Source organism: Exophiala dermatitidis (genome assembly GCF_000230625.1).
Source record: "Exophiala dermatitidis NIH/UT8656 unplaced genomic scaffold supercont1.3, whole genome shotgun sequence".
Taxonomy (NCBI): Eukaryota; Fungi; Ascomycota; class Eurotiomycetes; order Chaetothyriales; family Herpotrichiellaceae; genus Exophiala; species Exophiala dermatitidis.
In genome coordinates this window covers 2,031,642-2,055,460 of record NW_008751648.1, presented here as the reverse complement: position 1 = coordinate 2,055,460, position 23,819 = coordinate 2,031,642, and the positions used below count along the sequence as shown (strand labels likewise).

General features: G+C 46.9%; 5 protein-coding genes across 5 annotated transcripts; 1 reads left to right on the top strand and 4 right to left on the bottom strand.

The window, feature by feature from the left end:
* Window positions 1-27: 27 nt before the first annotated feature.
* On the bottom strand, window positions 28-2,997 carry HMPREF1120_03726 (MFS transporter, ACS family, allantoate permease). The gene is made up of 4 exons (XM_009157807.1): window positions 1,866-2,997; window positions 1,546-1,796; window positions 548-1,488; window positions 28-490 (listed from the first exon to the last, which is right to left on the bottom strand). The coding sequence occupies exons 1-4, from the start codon at window positions 2,023-2,025 to the stop codon at window positions 376-378; spliced, it is 1,467 nt and encodes a 488-aa protein (XP_009156055.1). The 5' UTR covers window positions 2,026-2,997; the 3' UTR covers window positions 28-375.
* A 5,921-nt stretch (window positions 2,998-8,918) lies between these two features.
* On the top strand, window positions 8,919-11,708 carry HMPREF1120_03725 (N-acylsphingosine amidohydrolase). The gene is made up of 2 exons (XM_009157806.1): window positions 8,919-9,405; window positions 9,451-11,708. The coding sequence occupies exons 1-2, from the start codon at window positions 9,200-9,202 to the stop codon at window positions 11,552-11,554; spliced, it is 2,310 nt and encodes a 769-aa protein (XP_009156054.1). The 5' UTR covers window positions 8,919-9,199; the 3' UTR covers window positions 11,555-11,708.
* Window positions 11,709-11,954: 246 nt separating this feature from the next.
* HMPREF1120_03724 (uncharacterized protein) lies at window positions 11,955-15,506 on the bottom strand. The gene is made up of 2 exons (XM_009157805.1): window positions 14,120-15,506; window positions 11,955-14,065 (listed from the first exon to the last, which is right to left on the bottom strand). The coding sequence occupies exons 1-2, from the start codon at window positions 14,763-14,765 to the stop codon at window positions 12,252-12,254; spliced, it is 2,460 nt and encodes an 819-aa protein (XP_009156053.1). The 5' UTR covers window positions 14,766-15,506; the 3' UTR covers window positions 11,955-12,251.
* A 1,965-nt stretch (window positions 15,507-17,471) lies between these two features.
* On the bottom strand, window positions 17,472-20,517 carry HMPREF1120_03723 (uncharacterized protein). The gene is made up of 2 exons (XM_009157804.1): window positions 19,620-20,517; window positions 17,472-19,563 (listed from the first exon to the last, which is right to left on the bottom strand). Exons 1-2 carry the CDS (start codon window positions 20,030-20,032, stop codon window positions 18,702-18,704), a joined length of 1,275 nt encoding a protein of 424 aa, XP_009156052.1. The 5' UTR covers window positions 20,033-20,517; the 3' UTR covers window positions 17,472-18,701.
* A 1,861-nt stretch (window positions 20,518-22,378) lies between these two features.
* HMPREF1120_03722 (uncharacterized protein) lies at window positions 22,379-23,772 on the bottom strand. The gene is made up of 3 exons (XM_009157803.1): window positions 23,181-23,772; window positions 23,014-23,103; window positions 22,379-22,938 (listed from the first exon to the last, which is right to left on the bottom strand). The coding sequence occupies exons 1-3, from the start codon at window positions 23,387-23,389 to the stop codon at window positions 22,848-22,850; spliced, it is 390 nt and encodes a 129-aa protein (XP_009156051.1). The 5' UTR covers window positions 23,390-23,772; the 3' UTR covers window positions 22,379-22,847.
* Window positions 23,773-23,819: the final 47 nt, after the last annotated feature.

The following is a 23,819-nucleotide window of genomic DNA, read 5'->3' as shown; positions in this document are numbered from 1 at the left end:
CTACAGGGAAGGCGAAATTCTCGCCGGTTTGCAGTGCTCCAGAGTTCGTAACACGTTACAGGTGTTCAAGTTTCCTACAGTGACTCGATCATCGGCTTCTTTCAACAAGGACTAGTGTTCTATCTAACAAACTTGCCCTCTGTTTTCTATCCCACGACTCCATTCCTTCATATTGAAATATAGCTCCCTCCAGGCAGCGAAAGACCCAGCAATCTATCCCCGGTGACGAAGGGCTGTGCTAGACGTGGTTGGGCCTCCCCCAGCTTCTATACATTCTATAACGATGGGTACTCGGCAGGTGACGAACAAAAAGGGGGTGGTTCAGGACTTAGTCCTTCCCAATACCGTACCGTGATTGTGGGCGATTCGGGCGCATTACGCGATCTTTTCTGGACCGTGCTGGTGCACTTGAATTTGCTCCGGCTCTGTGTCTGAATTGACGAGCTCAACCGCACCATGTTCGAGTCCTTCGCGCGCCAACCTCTTGCGCCTGACAGAAGTTTGTTAGCATATATCTGAGATATCCGTGCGCAGATTTTTCACTTACTCGTCTCGCTTGAACACCGTGTTCAGCACATGCGACCACAAGATCAAGCATATTGAGCAACCCAAGACAAAAGAATACCCAATCTTGAAGCGTGGCGCATCGACCGTCTTCTGAACGAGCAGGGGAGTCCATGCTGTAGTCGACTGAGCGATGATGTTGATGGTGATGAGTGTGATGGATCGTTCAACCGCATTAGCCCTGAGCTCGGTATTGACCCAGCCGTAGAGAGCACTTGACATGGCAATCGCAAAGTAGACGGTACAAAACGAAAACCACAGTGCCCCCTCCTTGACATCCCAGACGACCATGATGATGGTGCCGACGATGTTCCAAGTGTGAGATACCGTGATAGCCCAGACTGGACCTAAGAACAAGTCTGACGAAAAGCAGATCAACAAGACAGAAAAGATTCCAACAGCTGAAGGTATGGCACCCAGCGCATTCAGTTTGCTGTCCGAGTATCGATCGAGGCTCTTGAGCCACAACAAGAAGGCACCAGATGTGACCATGAGACCGGCCTGCCAAAAGAGAACATCGAGGATGATGAACCCCCAGATCTTTTTGTTGCGGTAAGCCTTTTTCAGGTTGGACCACTTGAATGTCTGATCAATTCCATGGTTGTCGCGGGCAAGGCGAGCCTTGGAAACCTCGAGGTCCTTGTCATTCAGTACAATCCTGTTGGGCTTGTCCGGAGTGCCAGGGAGGACAAAATAACCGAGGATACCGATTGGAATGGTCAGAACACCGCAGATGATAAACATCCATCTCCAGCCTGCCAGGCCGGCGCGTCCGTCCAAGCTGGCAGAGGCCGCGGACTGAATGAAACTGGCAGTCAAGATACCGGTGGGAAGGCCACAGTAAAACATGCCACCACGACGCCCAATCTCGGTGCCTCGGTACCAAGCTCCTAGCACGTAATGAACTGCAGGGAAATAGACGGCCTATGTCGGTGGTCAGTATGACAATCTAGGACACTGGCTCCGTGGGTGAATTTGTACCTCAAATACACCGACCAGGAACCGGTAAGCCGCCAACTCCGCGTAGCTCGTTATGCGATATTGAGTAAGCGTAAATATCCCCCAGGCGACGTTCAGGAATGGGATGACCCAGGACATGGGCACTCTCGTGAAAATGTACGCGAAAGGGATTTGGCCCAGTGTGGCCCCAAGATTGTAAAGAGTCTGTAGTTGGACTAATTCATTGCCGTAGAACCCCAGGTCTTCTTTCAATCCTGACACATATGCATTGTCTGGTGGAGATGCTATGTCAGAGCAAGATCTTGCAGAAGGTGCGTGTTTTCAGAGGGCTCAAGACTTACTTAGGTTGGCTTGATCGAAAAACATCGTCCAGTATGCCAATACAGCATATGGTACAATCAACAGATCAAGCTTTGTGAGAAGCCTCCGTTCGTCGGGAGTATCTGTGGCCTTGAACCACCATCCGAACGGCTTCCAGCCACGTTTCTGCTTCTCCGACATCTTGATCTCCGGATTGGAATCTTCAAACAGGACTGTGACGGGAACGTATCTATGAGATTTGCAGCCCCCAGGTTCGAAAATAATGCACAGGGGTGATCATGGTAATTCTGACGGGTTTTGAGACCGACCTTATACATATTCAATTCTTACCATCACACCAAAGACAAACCTGATTGCACCATAACCTCTAAGTAGACTGCCATTCCGTGCGTGCGTGTACCAAACGGGCTATATAAATGCATTTTCGAGAGTATCCATAACACTGGGCCAATCTGCTCATGAGAAAGAGGCGAACATGCTTTCGAGCGGGTATCGAGCTCCAGTTTCAAGCGGGCCCTCCTCGGTTTAAGGGTCTTTTCGCGACCGGGAAAACATTGGAGCGAGGCGACGGGGGCAGTAGTTCAGCAGAATCCTGGATATTGGACCATGTCTGGGCTCTTGCTGGTCCAGAGTCGGATCATGTGTAAACTCACAGCCATATCCCGTGTGATCAAGGGTCGGTTGATAGTGGTGGATTTGAACCCTTCGCATCGTAGCCATTGTCTGATCGCCACGAAATTTGGAGTCCCCATGGACTATTCTCCAGTGGCTGTTGACCGGGTACAAAAGTACCGTGGAGTATCGGGATTGTTTTCGTCAAGGCTGGAATGACGCAAGCTAGACTAAAATACCGTGCTGAAGTAGACTGTACAAAGCAGAAGTGTCACTCGAACACCCTAGGCGATATATAGGTTAATATTCTTTAGCAGACAGTCTTAGAGTGAAGGTGCAATACTCGAGTCGACTAATGATATTGTCGCAAAGAGGCGGTGTCGGGTTCGACCAAGTGCCACGGTCGAGGACCTCGCTGTCGCTGTCATTGATTAGTGCAACCACTACTGCTGCTGCTGCAGTTGTGAGTTTTGCAGTTGTTGCGGTGTTCCTACCGTGCTGTCACCATCGCAAGGGCCGAGGCTAGGACTGTTGTAGGAGTAGGTACCAGGTACATTGCTGCGTCCGTGTAAGGCGTCATATAAGATACTGTTGTACACAGTCGGCTCCGATGCCCCACTGCCAAGGAACACTTACGTCAGCTGCACTTCCTAAACCTCGCTATCGACCCTAAATAACGCTCGATAACGACGTCGACGACGAGGTTTACCACTCTCTAGAATAATCTATAGACCGTACGAGATACGGTATTCTCTCCGATTTCTATAGTATATATAGGACTACTCTATATACTATTAAGTAGATAGAGCGAGAGTAAATATAATAATTTTAGCGTATCTACTAATAGTTATAAGTCCGGTTTACGACTAACTACTCTACGAACGACTAATAACCGAATATATTTATTCGTAATACTTATACTCTAATACGAGAACTAATTAATAGTATTAATAGAATTATTCTCTACCGTAATCGAAATAATAGTAGTATACTACGAGGAGTCGACTCGCTCTTCTACTATCTTCGTTAGAACTACTCCTATTCTAAGTACTCTTAATAACTAGAATAACTAATATAGAGTCTTTAAAAGTAAAGTATAGACTAACGGATTATAGTAGTATATCGACCTCTCCTAACCCGAATTAATTCTATTACTAGAGCCGCCTAAACTACCTCCCTATATCGAATCGAATATACTTATATAGGAGGAGAAATAGGCGCTAGATAGGAAAGATAGAGACTACTAACGTTAATTAGAGCTATATCGATAATAGACTACTCTAATCTAACGTCTTAATAATCGATTTAATAGAACGATATCTCTATCTAACCGCCTATATTATAAAGATAAGTCTACGCTCTATCGTCGGCTAAAGATACTAAGAGACCGTCTAGAACCCTTAGACGCGATAAAGAGATAAAGCCTCGCGAGTAAGTAGTATACTTTAAAATAAGTACTATAAAGTAAAGACTTAGAGATATAGTTCTATTAATAGAAGTCTCTATATAAGTAGTATAAGGCTCTATATATAATAGAAGCTATAGAAGACGTAGTATAAATCGACTTCCTTACTACTATATAATCTCTATATTCGAGTATAGTAGATCTAGAACTTACTAAGTTCTATAACCGAAGAGAAATAGAATATATATTATTATACGACCTCGTTAATATAGTTAGAAGCGTATATTATAATTCGAAGAAATTAATAGCGAAAGTAGTATTATACTTAGTATTTAGTATATTAAAAGAAAATAAGAAGTAATAGAAGAAATCTAAGTATATCTACGAATATAAATACTTCTATAACGAGTACTATTATCTAAACTCTTTAAAATAACCGAATAATTAGACTCTAAACCCTAAAGTTAATTATAAAGTATAGATTAAGTTAAATAACGATAAGGTCTTACGTAAGCGTATTAAACGACTTATTAATAAGAATAAGAGAAAGAGTAAGAATAATTAATAATAGTAAGGAGAACTAATACTCGGAGTATTTATCGCGTATTTATATACTACCGTAACCGATTATAAGTTAAAGAATTACTAGATACTCGACTCTAGATCTAATATATATATATATAATAAGCTAGAGAACTTTATAAGGACTAGAGAAGCGACCGAAATCGATATTCTTATTATAGGGATAAATCGATATTCTATTAAAGTATTTAGAAGTATTAAACTACGCGTATCTACTAAAAACGGAGTTAAGAGACTTATACTACTCGACGTCGCTCTTATTCTAGAGTTTATAATAAACCTAGTATCGCTCTCTCGTTTATATAATAAGAATATTAACTAGAATATACTAGACGAAGTCTTAATACTAAATAATGAGTATCTATACTACGTACGAAGAAAAGACGGTTATTAGGTACTATTTAACGACCCTATCTTAGCGTCTCGATAACTATATATATCCGACTCTCTATCCTCTTCTTCTCCTTTAATAACCCTAAAGGCTACTCCTAACGTCGCGGCGTCGGGATTAGTTAGAGAAGCTTTTAATATAGGGCCGCTAACTCCTCTCGTAATACTCTATATACGGGCGGCTCTCGGCGTGGCGTTAGCGCCGATAAGATAGACTCCCGTTACTGCCGCTACCGTAGCTTAAGAGGGTAAGCCTCCCTATAAGGACTCTCTAGATAGACTATACGCCGTTATAGGCTATATAGAATATAAAGCGCTCCGGTATCTACTAAACGTAGTAATCGGACTTCCGAAGATTAAGAAGATTACTTTTATTTAATATAAACCTTATCGATTATTAAAAGTAACCTAGATTATCTTCCGAGACTTATTATAAGAAGAATTAGCGACGAGACTATTTAATAGAGTCTCGTATAACTTAATACTACTTAATATAGTCTATAACGGAGATAAATAGATTAGCTATTTTAAAGATTACTATACGAGAATATATTTCGTTTATATATATCTACGAAAGTATTAATTATTCTAAATAGTTTAAGAGTTTATAAATATAATTTATACGAGATATAGCTATAACGTTAAGTTTATTAGAATAGACGGAGAAAGATCGCTATCGAAGATCTACGATAATAACGTATGAGATAGAGATCTAATAACTAAATAAAGTATATTATATACTTCCGCTTAAAACGGTTATACGAAGCGAGTAGGCCGATTACTTATTAATATAGCTCGAATAATACGTCTATACGTAAATCTATTAAAGAATCTATAGCCTAAGATAGTAAAAACTATAGAATATATTTTAAACTAATTATCGTCTCGTACGCTTAGCTAGAAAATACTATTCGAAATACTATACGGGCGACGACCCGATATCTCGTATATATACGTATACGGCTATAAAGCCTACGTATTATAGTATAATATTCTATAGAAAGATAAACTTTAATAACGCGCGTAGATTAGATATCTCGTCGAGTATAATTTAATAAATATCTTTCGAATCTAGCGATCTAATAAAGGCTAGATTATACGAGTATAAGATATTATCTTTAACGATAATAAGATATTTTTACTACTTCTATATAAAGATAATAAGTTATTATCGATTAAGTCGATTTAGCTAGATATCGAAGTATACGAGTCGATACCTAAAATAGATATAATTCTAATTAATTCTAAAAACGACTTAGCGCCGAATTATTCGGAAACTACTTCCGACTAATTAGGAGCTTAGAAGCCTTAGACGATATTAATTCCTAGCTAATTAGAGATCGAGGAGGTTAAATTACGTAAAGCGCTAACTATATATAATTCTATAGATATATATCTTACTTCTAATACTACGCCTAAATCTTCTTCTTTTTCTTCTTAACTAGCGATATTTATAGAGTCGATAGCTACTATAAAAGTAATCGTAGACTTACGAGGCTCGCGATCTATAATTAAAAGTATCGAGGGCTCTCGCCGCGCTACTAGCCGAGAGGACTCTATCGCCTAAGCCGCGCGCTAGGACGCCCCTACTTAAGAGGGCTTCTCGAAGAGACGCGAGCCTAAATAAGAGAATATCTTTAGCGGCGCCGAACCTCTATCGATATCGTTAAATTCTTCTTCTTTATTTATCGTAAAGAGCTAGTCTCTAGCGGAGACCGATCTCCTCTTAATAAGAGAATAAGAAAGAAGAGAAGAAATTTAGAAAGAAGAACTATAAATATATATATTTAAGGAGGCTACTATAGAAGACTTACCTCGCTAGACGTCTCTAGACTAAGGTAAGATAGTCTAAGCCTCTTAATATACTAATATTTTAGTAGATTTTAATAAAAGAAATATTATTACGATAAGATAACGTTCGAAATCGAGAAAATAGACGTATATCGCTACGCTTAAAGATAATAGTATTAACGAAGGTCTATCGACGTACTACTTAGTCTTCGCCGCCGTCTTTACTATCGAAAAAGATTACTAACGAGTATATAGAGATACTCTTCCTTTTAAGCTAAAATTATAGAAATAGCTTACTAATTATCTATTTTAAAAGAAATTCGAGAAAGTCGCGAGAGTTAAATACGAGAAACTTAAACGTAAGTAAATCTTCGTACTAGTCTCTACTAAAAGTATAAATAGACGTAATATTCTTTCTCTTATCTAGATATTTAAATATAAATTCGATAATAACGGCTACTTAAGTAAATTTAAGATATATATATATATATAAGAAGACTTATAACTTATCTTTAAAGATATCTATACGACTACTCTTACTTTTAGTACCTTTCGTACTATTATGGCTATTATAGCCGCTTACGACCTAGATCTTATATAACTTAATACTATTAACGTATTCCTTAATAGTAAAATCGATAAGAAAATCTATATACGTTTCCTAGAAGGTTTTAAAGTACTAGATATAATACTTCGTTTACTTAAGACGCTCTACGGCCTTAAGTAAAGCTCTTTATTATAGTATAATACTTTTAGTAATACTCTTAAGGTACTAGGTCTTTCTTAAGTACTAGGAGTTAATTATATTCTTAATAACGAGTTTCTTATTATCCTATTCTACGTAGACGATATTATCCTATACTATAAGCGTAAGTTTAAGGAGAGAGTTAATATAATTCTATAGAGTCTATAAGAGCGATTTACTCTACGTATTATACTAGAAGTTAACTAGTTTCTCGGTATACGAATCGTACGAGACCGAAGACTACGTAAGTTATAGCTCGTATAGGATTTATATATCGATAAACTATTAGCTAAGTTTAATATTAATACGTACGGTAGAAAGATACCGTTAATATCTCTTTTAACTAAAAGTCTCGTACCGTATAATAGTTAAGCTACTCTATAAGAGATATACGTATATTAATAGCGTATAGAGTCTATTAATTTCGTAGCTATAACGACGAGACCGGATATCGTAAGGGCTTACTCTATACTCTTATAATACTTACGTAATCTATTACTAGGATATATAGCTATCGCTAATAGAGTACTAGGCTACTTAAAGCGTATACGTACTCTTACTCTTAAATACTCTACTTCTCCTAAAATAACTCCTTAAAATAATAATAAATACGAGAGCGTTAATACCTTTAAGGTATACTTAGACGTAGTATTTATTAATAATACTAGTCGGAAGAGTTCCGACGACTATCTCTTTATACTATTCGAAGGCTCTATTAACTAGAAAGTCTCTCGATAGAATATAGTAATAACTTTAAGTATAGAGGTAGAACTACTCGCTCTATCTCGTATAGCTAAGAAAGTACTCTAGTAGAGTCGCTTCTTTAACTCGATATATCTAAAACTTAACTAATCGCTTACTATTAAAGCTAATAATATATAGACTATTCGTCTACTAACTAAGAATAACTTTTAACTATCTATAAAGCTAAAATACGTTAATATATATAAGTATTAGTTAAGATAGAAGATATAAGCTAGTAAAATACGAATAGAATAGATCGTAATCGCTAATATAAGAGTAGACGGCTTTACGAAAGTACTAATAATATAGAATTATAAACGATTCGTCTATATATATCTCCGTCTAGTTAACGTATAGGCTATACTCGACGATAAAGCGACGGATATAGCCTAAAGGGGGTATATTATATATAGTCGGCTTCGATACTCTACTACTAAGGAATACTTACGTTAGCTACGCTTTCTAAACCTCGCTATCGACCCTAAATAACGCTCGATAACGACGTCGACGACGAGGTTTGCCACTCTCTAGAATGATCTATAGACCGTACGAGATACGGTGTTCTCTCCGATTTCTATAGTATATATAGGACTACTCTATACACTGTCAAGTGGATAGAGCGAGAGCAAATACAACAATTTTAGCGCACCTGCCAACAGATACAAAACGAGGCTCTCGATGTCTGATTCGACAGGATTGGCTACTTCCTGCAGGTGCCTTAGTCAGCGATACCAGGTGTCAGCAAAACCCGCAAAACCGGCAAACGCGACAAACTGGACCCCGGAATCAAATTCACGGCTCGAACTCGAATCTGAAACTTCAGGGTATGACGCGCGCATTTCCGCATACGGACTTCAACTTCAACTTTGTGTCGAGGCACCTTCGAACATGTTACCGAGATGTAGGCCTCATACTTGAAAGCGTGTTTACCGACCGCTTCAGTGATATATGACTACGCTGGAAAGTGGGCTTTCGGAAATGAGCGATCTCGGTCTGAGTCCATCTCCTCTGTCAAAGAGGCCAGGCTTATTCCTGCGGACGGCATTATAAGCAGCCAGAACACTGACGTCCAGCAAGCCTTGAAGATGGCACAGAGATCCGCCACCATTGTCTGCTACATTCTGTCTCTACTTGTGGTTACTGCGTTTATCTTGTCCTCCTTTATTCTTGAGAGCCCAGTGAGGAGGGTACGGCTACTTGCGGCCGGCCTGGTGAATCAGGTAGCCGACCACAATGCAGTCTCTACACAGGGCGACTTCCTACTGGGCGTTGGGAAGGCAGACATTACAGGGTAATAAGGCTACTCTATTCATACTTGCATGGCTAATGATTGCAGACCGGTAGTGGAGATCAACCTGATGGGCTATGCAGATACAGATCAATCGGGAACAGGTCTTCGACAACGAATCTACTGCCGGGCATTCATCATCGGAAGCCTCTCAGACAACTCCTCCAGGGTTGCCTACCTCGTCCTTGACACTCAGTCTGGGGACACTGCCGTTCGCCACGGTATTCTCGAGGGACTCAAGAGGTTGGGGCCCGAATATGAAATGTACAACAAGAACAGCGTTGCTATCACGGGCACACACAGCCATAGTGGGCCTGGAGCGTGGCTGAACTATCTTCTTCCACAAATCACAAGCAAGGGATTTAACAAGGAAAGTTACGAGGCAATCGTCAACGGTTCCGTCCTTGCAATAAAAAGAGCACATGCCAGTCTGGTGCCAGGGCGGTTGGGACTCGGTCAGCAAACCATCATGAACGCAAATGTCAACCGAAGCCCCTATGCGTACTTACAGAACCCGGCTAGTGAAAGAAAGCAATATGAGTCGGATGTAGACAAGACAATGACCTTGTTGAAGTTTGAGAGAGCCTCAGATGGCCACCCGCTAGGGGCTCTATCTTGGTTTCCAGTCCACGGCACATCGCTCTATCAAAACAATACCCTTGTCACGGGTGACAACAAAGGTGTGGCTGCTTATCTACTGGAAGAGTATATGAAAGAGATCAATCCAGAGTTTGTTGGCGGCTTCTCCCAAGCTAATGTTGGTGACACGTCGCCCAACACTCTTGGGGCTTTTTGTGAGGATACTGGTCTTCGATGTACTTTTAACGACAGTACATGTGGCGGTCGGACGCAACCCTGTCACGGACGCGGACCACTATTCGGGTTCCTGGACCAAGGAACGGCATCGTGCTTCGAAATCGGAAGCCGGCAAATGGCCGCTGCCCGAGATATCCTAGGTAGGAAAGTCCTAGAGCGAATACCAACGTCGACCGTATCCTCTTTCCACACGTACGTCAATCTTTCGTCTTTCGAGTTCCTGTCGCCATTCAACCAATCTCGACGACTGAAGACATGCTCCGCAGCCTTGGGATATGGATTTGCCGGAGGCACGACCGACGGACCCGGCGCATTCGATTTCTCGCAGGGCACCAACGACAGCGATGACTCTCCATCACTCAAGAACCCAGTATGGAAATTGGCGCGGAAGTTCATCCACGAGCCATCAGATGAACAAAGACGGTGTCAGAGTCCGAAGCCCGTTCTGTTGGATGTGGGCGAAGCCGACCGACCGTATGCATGGTCTCCCAACATTGTCGACATCCAGCTCCTGCGAATCGGGTCGCTCATCATCATCGTGGCGCCGGGAGAAGCCACCACCATGGCAGGCCGACGGTGGCGCAATGCTCTGGACAATGCCGCGCGATCGGTTCTCAACATCGAGACTCCCACCGTCGTGCTCGGCGGACCTGCCAACACATATGCCCATTACATTTCCACAGAGGAAGAATACCGTGTTCAGCGGTACGAAGGCGCCAGCACCCTGTACGGCCCACACACCTTAGAGGCATACGTCAATCTCACTTTACAGCATCTTCCATATCTAGGCTCTGCAGACGAGAGGTCCCGTCTGCGTCGACTGCCGTCCGGTCCCAGCCCACCCATCAATATCAACAGTTCATGGTCATTCGTCACTCCCGTCGTGGTCGACCATGCCGGGCTCCTGCGCAAATTCGGCAACACTTTGTCTTCCCCTGACCCGTCCAAGCCTTTTACTCCCGGGACGACCGTCCGCGCAGAATTCGTAGGCGCAAATCCTCGCAACAATTTCCGCCTCGAAGGCACTTTTGCTGCTGTTGAAAAGTACGAATCGTCGGGCTCTTGGGTCCAAGTCCGCGACGACAGAGACTGGTTTCTGGTGTATAAATGGAAAAGGACCAGCTCAGCCCTCGGCACCAGTGAGGTCAGCGTAGAATGGGAAATCGAGCCTGGCACCGAACCTGGCATGTACAGACTCAAATATTACGGCGATGCAAAAAGCTTGACGGGGATCATCACCCCGTTCGAGGGGACCAGTGGTGTCTTCAATGTTGCTGGCGACGGCAAGTCGGACAAGAGTAAGAGTTCGTTCTGGGACGAGCTGGTTCGTGTGTGAATCTGATTTTTGGTCTATGTATGTTTTGCTACCTACAATGGGTTTGGGTCTGCTCCCTATTGGACTTGAAGCATGAGACGACGGACAACGTTGACGATGACAATAATAATACAATAGCAAGCGTGATGGGTTTGATACTTGCTCTTCTTTTCTGTCTCTTCCTTTCTGTCTCTTCTTTTTCTGTCTCTTCTTTTCTGTCTCTTCTTTTCTGTCTCTTCTTTTCTGTCTCTTCTTTTCTGTCTCTTCTTTTCTGTCTCTTCTTTTCTGTCTCTTCTTTTCTGTCTACTTCTTAGATTAGATCTCTCGGTTGAGCAGTAGGCACCTCAACCGAGATCCGGTCGCCTTCACTGCAGTGGAGACAGTGGGTAGCAAAGTACGATTACAGTATAAAATACCAGGAGGGTACACAAGGTATATATTTACGAGAGTATGTGGCTGGGATAGAGTAGTAAGTAGTTACTAATAGTAGTAGTAGACTCGTTAAAAGCATAGGTAGGTAGGTACAGAGGCGGATGAGAGCTGGCCGTTTCCATTTCCGACTCCCGTCGCCATGTCCAATTCCAATTCCAATTCCATATCCCGTTTTCGCTATAATAAACCAAACCTCAATTCTCCTCGCGCTGTTTGTGTGGTGTCGATTCTCGTCCGAGAAGCACGCACTTTCGACTCCGAAACAATCCAAACTATTAAGCACTCATTAATCCCTATTCACAACCCTCAAGCTCCGTCTCGGATTCAACACGACACCCAAGAAACTAGGTTCATGACCAGCCATGAGATCTTCAGTGCTGCTGGCGGCAGTGGCCGAGCCGCCGGCGGTGGCGTTCCTGTAAGGATTGTTGGAGGCGAGATGCGGCTGTCCTCCTGCTCCCCCCCTGCTGCTTCCATTGCCGCTTCTGTTGTCAGCGCTGTTGCGGGAGTCGCCGCCCGTGCCCGTGCCAGTGGTCTGACTCTTGTCCTTGTCGGAGTATTTGGCGGGCACGAAGCCAGCCCCAATATAGCGCGGGTCGCCGGACAGTTGTTGCCGCTGAGCCATGGAGGTGTGGTTCTTGTAGATTTGCAGTTGTTTGCGGTACAGCCAGGCGCAGAAGCCGAGGTAGGCGGCCAGGATGGCCAGACAGCCTGCGATGACGCCGGCGACGATGGCGCCAATGTTTGTACCACTACCACCGCTGCCACCTTTGTTATTGTTGTTACCACCACCACCATTGCTACTGCTTCCACTGCCCGGCACCGCAGTTTCAGTTGCAACGGATCCGTCGGCGCCCGTGACCGTATAGGTTATAGGACTGCCTGTCGCCAGCGGACCTTGACTTGCTGTCTGGGCAGGGGCCGTGACGGTCGCGGCGCCGACGGCGTTGCCGCCAATGACGGACTGAACTGCTGGGGGAACAGCGTATCCGTACGAACCCTGCAGTGCCGACGGGTCGTCTTGTTGGGATTTTTGGCGGTTCAGGTCGTCCTTGGTCTGCAGGGCGTAGTAGTCGTTTTGCCATGTGAGCGAGCTGGTGTTGAACACGTAGATCCCGGGACTCTCGCACGACAGTTCTTGCCCTGTGTATCCGCCGACCACGACCATTTGAGAATTCCACACGTTGCATGTGTGACCTGCTCGAGCGGGCGGTGTCGCTTGGTTCGATGTGTTGACTTGGACCCACGTGAACGATGGAATGGTCAGAATCCACATGTCGTCGTATTGAGTTTGCTGGCCCGCTGGGATCAGGTTTTGTCCTCCGTACATGTACACCTGGGTCGAACTACCGTCTGCCGCGGACACTGCTACCGCACAGGGATTGACTCGAATGCCGGGCGTCGGCCCCGCTGTTGCTTGTTTGTACCATGTGGACGTGTCGATGTCATAGACGTCGATCACATTCATTTGAGTGAACGTCGAGTTCGTGCCGCCGGCCAGTCCGATAATGATGCCGGACTTGCCATAGCCGGGCACGTAAACGAGGAGACCATCTGCACGTTCTGGGAACCCAGCCGAATCCTGCGTGCCGCCTTGGGTGACGTTGCGATAGATACCAGAATTCCCTGCGACGTGGTTACCGTCGACAGCCGCGTTGCTGTATCCCGGAAACGTGTACTCTAGAAGCCCTTTGATGTAGACTCGTGCAATAGACTGCGACCATCCAGGAGTCGTGTACCCGTCTAGATGTCCGCCAAAATAGAACCCTCGACCCAGACCTGGGATGGAAACCCCTGCGCCTTCGGCAGCACGTTGGACAGGTTGATTGGCGGGTTCTGAGTTCGTTCCAGCGCTCGTCTTCGGGTTCTGTAACTCTGACCATGTCGATGAGGAGATGTCATACGCCCAGGTCGAAAACGGCACAGGGGTCTCAACAGGAGAGTCGGAGAACTCGCCACCGTACAGGTACAGGGCGTCAAAGGAGTTCCACAAGTATCCCAAAGACACTGCAGGTGGCCCACTGGGGACAGGAAGGCCCGTTAGTGACGGCGACGATATTTGCCAGGACTTGGTCAAATCGATCGCAAGGAAATCGTTATCTATGTATTGTCAGTGTACCAGTTTCCAGGAAGTTCTCCTCGAAAGACACCTACTCCATGTATTTTGGGTCTGATCCGAAGTCGTGGTAGCCCTTCCGCCATATAGATATAATGTGCCATTGACCACTGCACTTTGTTGTGACCATCTTTTGCAAACTTCGGTCGGACTATTGTCTCTCTTAATATTGCCCGAGGATACGCTTCGTTTCGTGCCTCGGAGTGCCTTCGTATCTTCTCTTTGCCCGCCTCTTGCCCCTACCGGATTAGCATCCACTTTCGAGAGAGGAGCCGTGTGTAGACTGGGGATAACTAGGACGACCACCAGGGCAAGAAATAGTAGCCTTGGTAAGGTGGGAAAATAGAGCGGCATTGCGGCACGGGGGCCCTTTCCCATGGAGGCTTCGTCGCTGAGTTCGACGGGCTCAGGTTCAACAAAATCGACTTCGTTGCGAAACCGAACATGTCGCGGCTCTTTTCTGAGTTTGGCATCAACAATCGTGTCTTCACCGCCAAGTCCAACTTCTAGAAAAGCAGAATTCCGTCGCTGTGATGCATCGCTGCGTGGTGAGACATCTCGAGATGAGCGCGTACTGTCATTGTCCGTATTCCGACGGCGAGGGCGACCTGGCGACTGAGAAGATGCGATCGCAGGTGTGGCAAGCGGCTCAGGGTCAAGATATTGAACGTCGGCTGAGGCCATTCGGTGAACGTTGGGGACGTTTCCTAGCAACTGAGACACTCCATACAATATCACATGCGGCGAGTGTGGCGCAGATGGAACGGCGGTAGTGATCCTGTACACTTATGAAATGTACTCCTGTGTAGGTCGATGCGAGTGTTATGAGACTGATGGATACAATTTGATCTTGTCCAGAGACTGTATCCAAAGTACTCTCGTGGCATTAACAGTAACAGTAGGACGGCAGATGAGGTCGTGCAACCGAGCCATGACGATTTACCATGATTTTGCTATCAAGGAGCCCTGTTCGCCTCCCTTGTCCAGGGAGAGACAAACAATGAGCTCAGTTGCAACGTTGGCTACTGGCTTAGGTCAAGGTAAAGCGCGCCAACGACGCACAAGTCCAATCAGGGGAATCCCTAGGCCTCTCAACCGTTGGTTTCAAGCCGGGGCAGGCCGCCCTGGGGCTTTGAGATCCCAGGGAGGTTGTGGGCGAATCTTCGATTGCTCAGGTCTCAGGCTTACCGCTTGACGCTGACCGGGCACTCTGGCAGTTGGGCAAGGACAAAGATGACATCGGAGGCTTGCCCCAAAGTCCCACTAGACACGGGACGATCACCTCTGGCGGCGCGGGAGACAGCGTGGGTGAGCGCCGTGTGGGCTGATTGGCACCTCTGGAGGCTCAGAGACCTACCTAATCCCAGCGCTGCCTAACCCGGACCCCTGGTAGTTGTCCATGGGTCCGTGGCATGTGTGGACCAGCTGCTAACGTCGAGGTGGTGAACATGAATCAGGGAAATATTCTCCTCTCATCAGCTCGATTTGCTTCAGTCTGCAGTGCCCGCAGCAGGGGGACTGATCACATGACGCCACCTCTTCCGCCAAAAAACCTCCGCCGCCACTGGCATTATTGCATGATGTTAGAAAACATCTAGTGTTGGGCTTAGAGAGCCTTCGACCAATTGTATCGTGTTATGCAGAGACTAGCAGCCATGTTTAAATGCCATTGTCTACAGTGTCTACAACATATACCGGGACCAGGTAGCGGTGTTTATTGCCAGAAGCGAGGAGTGTCTTTCAGAGTTTCTGAAAGAGGACTATTTGATGTTCTTGACTCTCTCAAGTCACGGTTTGGGTATCACTAAAGTCTGACTGGCTCGACGTATGCGAGTTATCCTTCTTGCTAAGTCCCCCGTCACTTAGGTTTCGGCCTATGCAGGTGCCTTTCAGTACGTCCGTATAGGGGTTGCCGCCGGAGTCTCGTATTTAGTGATAATATACCAGGCATCTAGAATATGGACATTTTGGTTAGCACGACCGTATCCAGTTGATGTGAGGTTGCGTACGATTCCTCATCAAGGCCGATACCCTGATTCGACAGCCCTTCCTTCTCCCCACCAACAACATCCAAGACCAACGCTGACAAACCAAAAGGGGGCAGAGAATTCGAATCAAGATTGTGTTGGACTTACGAAGACACCCCGGCAACCACCCCAGAATCGTAAGAAGAACATTAATGATAAAGTTGGAATCACACCCGGTCTTTAGAAAGACCGCGGCAGGCGGGAGGAAAATGGCGAGAAAGTAGAGGAGGACATCGCTCTGGTTCAGGTCCAAAGGGACACGGTCACACGGTTAGCATTTGCTCTTCTTCAGCGACTGGATGATAACGCAAATGCAGCATCTCCAAGTCAACATTCCCTATCTCAATCCCGTCCTCTTAATCTTTTTCCGTTTTGGTTCTCGACCCAGCTCTCTTGTGTTCAAGTTCCACACAATGGATGACAAGCAAGCTACAGTATACACATTTGGGACCACTTAGCAACAACAGCATCAGGTACTTACAGTGGATGAAGCCGGACGGGACATGTTTGAATGAATGAGTCAATGAGCCGCCTTGGACTCCGTGGGCTTTGAAAAAATTGAAACTGTGATCTTATCCTTGCTGCTCTTCAAGCTTCCGTACGCTCAGGCTAGCAGGAGCTGTTGACTGGGTGCGGACGAATACGGGATGAGAGAATCAATACGTGCAGACTGCAATCTGAGTAGGTACGGTCAATGACAACTGCAGTTGTAGGTACCTAGGTACTGGTAGTTGTAGTGTTGTTCGTTGTCGTGAAGGACTGGGAAGCACTGGCACTGCAGCGGCGGAAAATGAGAGTGATGACGTACCACCACCGGTAGACACGAATGACTAATCCAAGAGAACGAGATTGCTTACTTAAGGTACACTTTCTCTTCCTGCCACCTACCTGCTACTCTGCCTTTCACAGCTGCCTCTGATAATATTCCTAATAGACCTGGATGTTCCCAGTACTATTGTGATTTGCATCTTTTGGGGCTGATAAATTGCTACTTCGGTAAGCAATCACTTCTGACGTTGCTGCTGGATGTACAATGTAGACGAAGATGCTTGCGCATGCCTCTGCTACATATTTGCTTGTCCGCGGAGTCTTGTTCAAGGTTGTGTGTCAAAGTCTATGACGTAGTGGCCGCGACAACTTGAACGAGGCCTTGCAAGGCTGAACGACTCGGACCGGCAGATTTGGCTAGACACGTTTCTACAGTACGGGGTCTAGATATAGTATGAAGGATGCTCAACGAGGCTATCAGCAGAGCCGCATCGAGCATGCTGATAGAGACACAAGTATCAGTATCTGACACCACTCCAAAACTCGGCAAATGAGCCCTGGATGACCTACGATGGATATGTCCTAGGTAACGAAAATAAATGGTACGTTGTACTGACAAAAGGTTTCAAGTTGCATGCACAGAGAAGACCTTCAAGCTGTCCAGGTTTAACGGTTCATTATGATTATGGTATTATCAGATTAGGTGTGTCGAGTCAGCCTGTGTCGGTCCTCCCATTGACTTCAGTCCTGTTCAGTTCAATCCAAGACGTGACAGATAACCGCACACTTTACTCCTCCTCGCAACGCCCGCTTTGTCCAATGCTCGCTCCATCCCGGTTTTCGTGCTAAGCCTCAAGGTCTGACAGCATAAGCGCCTGCCGAAACGGACGCCCAGGTGACATAATGGGCCGACCAATTCAACAGTGGACTGGCTTGCGCGGTAGTGTTGTGACAAATCAACGCACGTTGATTAGGGTAAATTGATCGAAACGGGGAGTATGAGACGCCGGCCGAAATATGCCCTCGACTTCAGTGCCTAGTCCGAACGAATTCGTTCCCCGACCGGTTGGACTTGGGCTGAGCTCCTTCCACCAGCTGCCAGTTCTTTGATTTTTGAAATATCACTCCGGTTTCTTTGCGCCCAGGACAACCTGTCACGTCCGCCCCCATTCCTCCGGTGCTCCAGGCCCTATCCCTGGACATATGCAAGCCAAAAATCCACATCCTCTGAAAACCAATGTATGTTGACATAAGCGAATGGCGTATCGGTCATAACCATGTCGATATTGTTGTACACGAAGCGAATGTAACGGCGTCATCCAGACGGTAAACGGTAGCCGCCTAATCACAGACAAAAAAATTTCCACAAAAAAAAAAATTCCCGAGTAACACTATTCGGGCATATTGAACACAAAATGTTGAACCATTGCCCCAGACAATATCTCGCTGTACAGCCGTGGCTGTTGCGGCGAGAAAGTCTGATGAAAGTCCAGTCAGCCCCGACAACCGAGACACCGGTCGAGTGGAGAGCCCAAGCAGCGTCCAGCCCGTCATTCCCACAGGGAGACCTTTGATATCCTCAAAGGATCATAACAGACAGAGTGCTGGCTCAGCCTGGACTTTCTGGACAGACCACAAGCGGCCTTCTGGGGCAGTGATGACAAGGGTCGTCGCCATGTCTATTTGAAAACTCAAAGGTTTCGCTTAAATGCAGATATCGACCGTGAAGCGTCACAAGGGCCATGCAGTGAACGCCGTTGCTGACAATGCTGAAACTCAACGAAAGGTAGATGGAACTAGGTTCCAAAACGGTGCTGAAATATCATCATCTTTCATGATTTGAATACGCGCCGGTCCAGATGTTCTGGCTCTCCTCGATCGGGCTCAATGAACCCGAAGAGATGGAAGACGAGGAGCCGATAGTCCACTCGTCGCTGTCGCCGCTCGGTTCTGCCAGGCTGGCCAGGTTGTACTCGTAGTCGCTGTAGCCGTCGCCGACCTCGATGTAGTCATAATCCCATCGATACCTCTTGTCCGGTTGCAAGCGCGGAAGAAATTTGGATTTGGCAATAAAGAAAACAACTCCCGCCAACATACTGCCTGCCACCAAATCGACGGCATAGTGATGTGAAAGGTACATCGTGGCCCACCACAGCCACACGACATAAATGGCAAACAGCGGGGTGAGTTTCGGAAAGACGTGGCTCATGAACAGTGCTTCCAGAGTCGAGGTAGCCGCGTGCAAAGACGGAAACGCCCCGAACACCATCGGAGATGCTGTGAAACCCGAAGTATACATGTCAAACCCCAGCAATGCATCGATGCGTGCCAGGCCGGCTGGTGAACCTTTCATGGAATAATTTGCTGGCGCCAGTCCATACATGTTCTCGTACCACGGCGGGGAACAGGGAAACAGGACTTGGGTGATAACACCGATGAGATTCATATAACCGAACGAGAATCCAAAGACCGTGACTGTGGTTGGCGGTCCCCAGATAAACATGATTGCGGAGCACACAAATGGAGCCCCAAAATGGCCCAGACCGTAAGGTAACCAGGCCAGCAAATCCAGAGCCGTGTTCTTGTGCGCCGAAAGGATGTTGCTCAAATTGGCTCCGTAAAGTATATTCTCGAGGGCAGGAAGGACTTTGACCCAGATAGGAGGCCTCCATTCAGGCGGAATGAATCTGGGTTGACTCCGAGTCAGTTTCTTGAATAACCTACATCACCCACGTAAACTCACCTGCACGAGTAGAACCAGATCAAGTATGCTGCTATAGGCATAAAGGGCCGGAAGAATTGTCTCGTTATTGGGAAAATCAGAGAGGCAAGCAGAAGTGTAGCGACCGTCGTCTTAACAAGCGGACCTGGAGACTCAATGATGCTCAGGGAGAAAATCCCGAGGACCGCAAGGAATAGCCATTGTGCATCGTAGACCGTCCACTTGTGATTTTGCAAGGAGTGTAGAGTATCAGCCGGTGAGAAGGACGTTTGCAAGGATGAAATGGACGAGGCGGGCGACTGTCGATTGCGTAGCTTTGATCGCAACTTGCGCCGTAACCGGTGTGGCACCAGAAGCTGTATTGACCGCCATGGTAGTTGAAGATGCTTCTTGGTGATTGCAGCGTCCTTCCAGGACGGAAGTGACGACTGCATGGCACCTGTTGGTGCTTTTACGTGATTGCGATCGTACTAGGAGTAGGTGTAATCACAGCCGCGCGAGGAGTGTGTTCTAGTAGTGTAGTCGGGAGGTGTGAATCGATAATAGGCAGCGGCGACAAAGGCTAGGAGGACAATGGAGGAGAGTCGGCGAGGAGAGGTCGTCGGTAGAACGGTGCCGAAGGGTTGCATGTAAGGATGGGAGGATGGAAGATAGAAGGAGAAAAGGTGAGCGACTGAGAATAGCGGTTGACGTTCAGGTGGTAAGCAACAGCGAAAAGAAGAAGTGGTAAAGGAACCGACGGATGTGGAAGTCTGCGGATGGGATAGACGGGGGCGTTAGAAGCTTGAGGCCTTTTGATGCAAGCAGCCACAGGACAAGCCACTGCTAATCCTGTAGTGGTCGCTGGGCGCCAGAAGATGAGCAGAACTATAGGCGGCAGAGGTGCAGCCTCTCTGCTACAGTTGTACTAGTGTACGACGTTTCTCAGCCCCGTCAAGTTGTGCAGCACACACTGGCAGTGTACCGCCGCGGGTCTGAGTTATTATGCTGTGATAGGCGCCTCGGGCGCAGCGACATGCCCGGAGCTCGCTGCACGACAACCCGAAGGAGCCGGGGCTTAAGCAGTGGATGACGGGCACTCTACTGCTACAGTGGTACAACTTGGACTGGACCACAGCACCGGCATTGCTGGAGGTGCTACACACCAAATAGTACTAGTCGGTGGGCAGCGAGAGATCAGTCAATAACACGCCCATGACGAGTGGGTGACTTAATAAAGTTCCAGGCACACCGCCAGGCCAATAAAACGCAGCTTTTTCGAGGCTCCAGGCTCCAGGGCTGCTCCAGCGATGGCCCATGCTCATAATTCCCACTGTGCCGAATGCTAATTATTGGCGGTGCTATTCTCTGCCAGTAGCTGGCTCCAGCAATCTACAGGTAAGTTGCTGCCCTGGAGGCAGCCTACAGTAAGGGTGCCAGTGCGGCCTAAGGGGCCTTTGTTAGAGGCTGGGCCCTTAAGGCCACCGACCCACTTGATCCCATCGCTTAAAGTCACCCCTGGAAAATCATGCTTGTCATGATTAAATTTTTCACTTCTAACGGGCCTTTCGGACGAGAAAAAACGGTACTGGTCAGAAAGTCTCTTCTGCTGGAAGATGTCACGAACCGGGCTGGGAGTCAGGTACAGTTTTTCTCTTCCAATGGATCATGACGCAAACCTGCAGAAGCTCAGGCTCGTGGGTGCAAACAACAATAACAATAACATATGCACCTACAATGTTGTAACAATGACACAGACATAGACTGCGCACGTGTCGGTTGTTGCTATGAAACACGGATCATGCAGTGCTCTGGCTTCATCAGAGGATCGACCGGACAATGGACACACAGAATGACAGGCGAACTGGACGGATCTTGTCAGGGGTTCATTGTTGATAGCTCATAGGTTAAACTTGAACTATCCATATAAATCAGCCTTGCGATCGATGGGTCACTTATATTATGCTAATTTTTCTGATTTTTTTCGGGTAGGATGCGAGAAATCTAATCTGAAAGGGTGACTGACGGAGCATTGCCTTCTCTCTACGTTGTATGCCCTCTACTACTGATTACCTGCTGCTCCTCTCGAAGAACTGGGCCGTTGATAAGGTGGGATTGTAACAATCAATTAATTACCCCCAATAAAATGCTTGGTATACATAGTTATGATTGCCTGCAATTTCAACCATCTCCATCTTGATCCCCTCGTAATTGTATAGAACTTTGAGGTTCAATTGGGAACCACTCTTTTATCCGATTCGCGTCTTCTTCCCCTTGTCTGTTTCGTGTTTCTCGCGTCTCCCCTTCAATTTCGCATCGGCAGCTCTCTACCACACGCGTAGTCTCTCCCATCTGTCTCTCTGACAGCGCAGCCAATCTCTGGAGCTTCTTCCGGAACTTGAACCCAATGATGCGTATCCACTCTCCTCGTCGCGGCCCCTCTCGGCCCTTTCGGATTCAAACGAGCCCGAGAGCCAACAGTCTCGTTCGCTACTGGACGAGGCGAACTCAACCCCTAGAGACATCGGAATTCTAGTTCAGGGGTCGCCGTTGTAGTCGGTCACCGACTTCGAGTTCGCATCGGAAGCACGGTTGTGCCAGACGAGCCTGCATCTTGCAGCTCGCATCTGCAGCTGGTAAGTCGCACCCTGACAGCTTCAGCCTGACTTCTGTCAGTTGGCCGCGTGCTACCAGGTATTATTATTCTCCGAATAAATGGTGCGAGTGCTTCAATGTTGGCCGCACTGGAGATTGAAGAACACTCCTCAGCGATTGCAATCGAACCCCGGCCCGACTCTCCCTACTCCTACTAGCCAGGGTCCATATCCGTTGTCACAGCACTCTTGATTAGACAGGATGGTCGCGTGACAAATTGCTTTGAGCGACTCGGACAGCGAGGCTGGCGAGCCTAGTACTCCGAGTCCTGAAGAACAAAACTTCTGCTGATGTTTTCGAGTAGATCATGATACTCTGTTTCTATCTTTTCGAGGCCCCCAGGAAACCAGCCAATCCTGGCACATTTGCCTGGCTAACGGACCGCAGCGTAACTGTCTAGGTTCAAGTTGTCGTGGTCTCATTTCGTAGCATACATCTCACATGTCAAGCGCAAACGCATCTTTCCCAAACGTCTAGTCTCGTCCAGTCGTCCAATGTGTAGCTCGCAGAGAGCAAGCCACTGCAGTGCCCTTTGTTTTGCTATGTCCGATTCAAGTTCCGGCAGGAACAGAGTAGGTAACGTTTTCCTCCACATCCTTCCTTTCTTGCTTACGCTCAATGCGACGGCGGACGGACCTGTGCAGACGAAGTATTGGCCTGGCTCGAGTTATGACGAGACGAGTTGGAAGGTCGCGCGGCTGAGGTGCTACATTGCAACATACCAGGGGTTAGCAAGCTATCAAAAGTTCATGCTACTGCAGGCTGCTGGTACAGTACTCACGAGTTTTCAGACTTGGCTCCTCCTTGTCCCCAACCCAGGCGCGACTTGTAACCCGGCCAAGACGAGTTGTTCCAGATCTTGGTTATGACACTGTAGTAGACGAACCGGATGTCAGCGTGGCCTCAGAGAAGGGAAGTGTAGTAGTTATAAGGTAGGTATGTGCCAACCTCTGCGCCGCATCCTCTTGCTGCTCAAGTGTCCGCTCCTTGACCCCGACTTTCATTCCCTGGCGGCTGAACGAGACATTCTTCTTTTCCAGCTTTTGTCTTGTGTGATGTCCGACGTCGTGCGCGATCGAATATGCCACGAACCCAATGGCGGCTAACACGCCGACCACCACCAAGAGAATGATTAGGGACACGATCTGGTGCGCCATTGTGTCGAGAGCGAACAGGACGGGATGGCCCTTTGTAGCGAAGTAACTCGAGAAGGGAGACCAAAAGAAACAGGTTCTCGAAACAACAACGATGTGGCCAGGGTGCGTCGAATTGAGAGGACAAAGTGTTGGTCACTTAAAAGTATGTACGTAGGTCCGTTGTTCGGTTGGCCGACTCTAGGCTTGTGGTCCAGCGCAGTCGTGGGAGTAGTACGTAATACTGCCTTGACGAAAGCTGCGTGCCAGTAGTGAGGGTGGACTTATGTGGGTTGCGAACTTGAAGCCCACAGCAGTGCATGTGCTTCAAGTTGGACTCTCGCCGTCTTGTATGTGAATTCGTGCCTTTTCTGAGTGGCGCTATGAACCTCTTATAGCGGTCTGCCTCGTTATGATGTCCCCGGATCGCTCATGTAAAGGCCGCAATTCGAAC

Coding starts and splice junctions, on each gene's coding strand:
- HMPREF1120_03726 (XM_009157807.1), bottom strand. CDS start 2,025: ATGTCGGAGAAGCAGAAACGTGGCTGGAAGCCGTTCGGATGGTGGTTC. Junction 1,797..1,865: donor TTTCGATCAAGCCAACCTAA/GTAAGTCTTGAG, acceptor CATCTCCACCAG/ACAATGCATATGTGTCAGGA. Junction 1,489..1,545: donor TCCTGGTCGGTGTATTTGAG/GTACAAATTCAC, acceptor CCACCGACATAG/GCCGTCTATTTCCCTGCAGT.
- HMPREF1120_03725 (XM_009157806.1), top strand. CDS start 9,200: ATGGCACAGAGATCCGCCACCATTGTCTGCTACATTCTGTCTCTACTT. Junction 9,406..9,450: donor GGGAAGGCAGACATTACAGG/GTAATAAGGCTA, acceptor TAATGATTGCAG/ACCGGTAGTGGAGATCAACC.
- HMPREF1120_03724 (XM_009157805.1), bottom strand. CDS start 14,765: ATGGCCTCAGCCGACGTTCAATATCTTGACCCTGAGCCGCTTGCCACA. Junction 14,066..14,119: donor TCAGACCCAAAATACATGGA/GTAGGTGTCTTT, acceptor GACAATACATAG/ATAACGATTTCCTTGCGATC.
- HMPREF1120_03723 (XM_009157804.1), bottom strand. CDS start 20,032: ATGCAGTCGTCACTTCCGTCCTGGAAGGACGCTGCAATCACCAAGAAG. Junction 19,564..19,619: donor ATCTGGTTCTACTCGTGCAG/GTGAGTTTACGT, acceptor GAGTCAACCCAG/ATTCATTCCGCCTGAATGGA.
- HMPREF1120_03722 (XM_009157803.1), bottom strand. CDS start 23,389: ATGGCGCACCAGATCGTGTCCCTAATCATTCTCTTGGTGGTGGTCGGC. Junction 23,104..23,180: donor CAAGAGGATGCGGCGCAGAG/GTTGGCACATAC, acceptor CGTCTACTACAG/TGTCATAACCAAGATCTGGA. Junction 22,939..23,013: donor GGAGCCAAGTCTGAAAACTC/GTGAGTACTGTA, acceptor GTTGCAATGTAG/CACCTCAGCCGCGCGACCTT.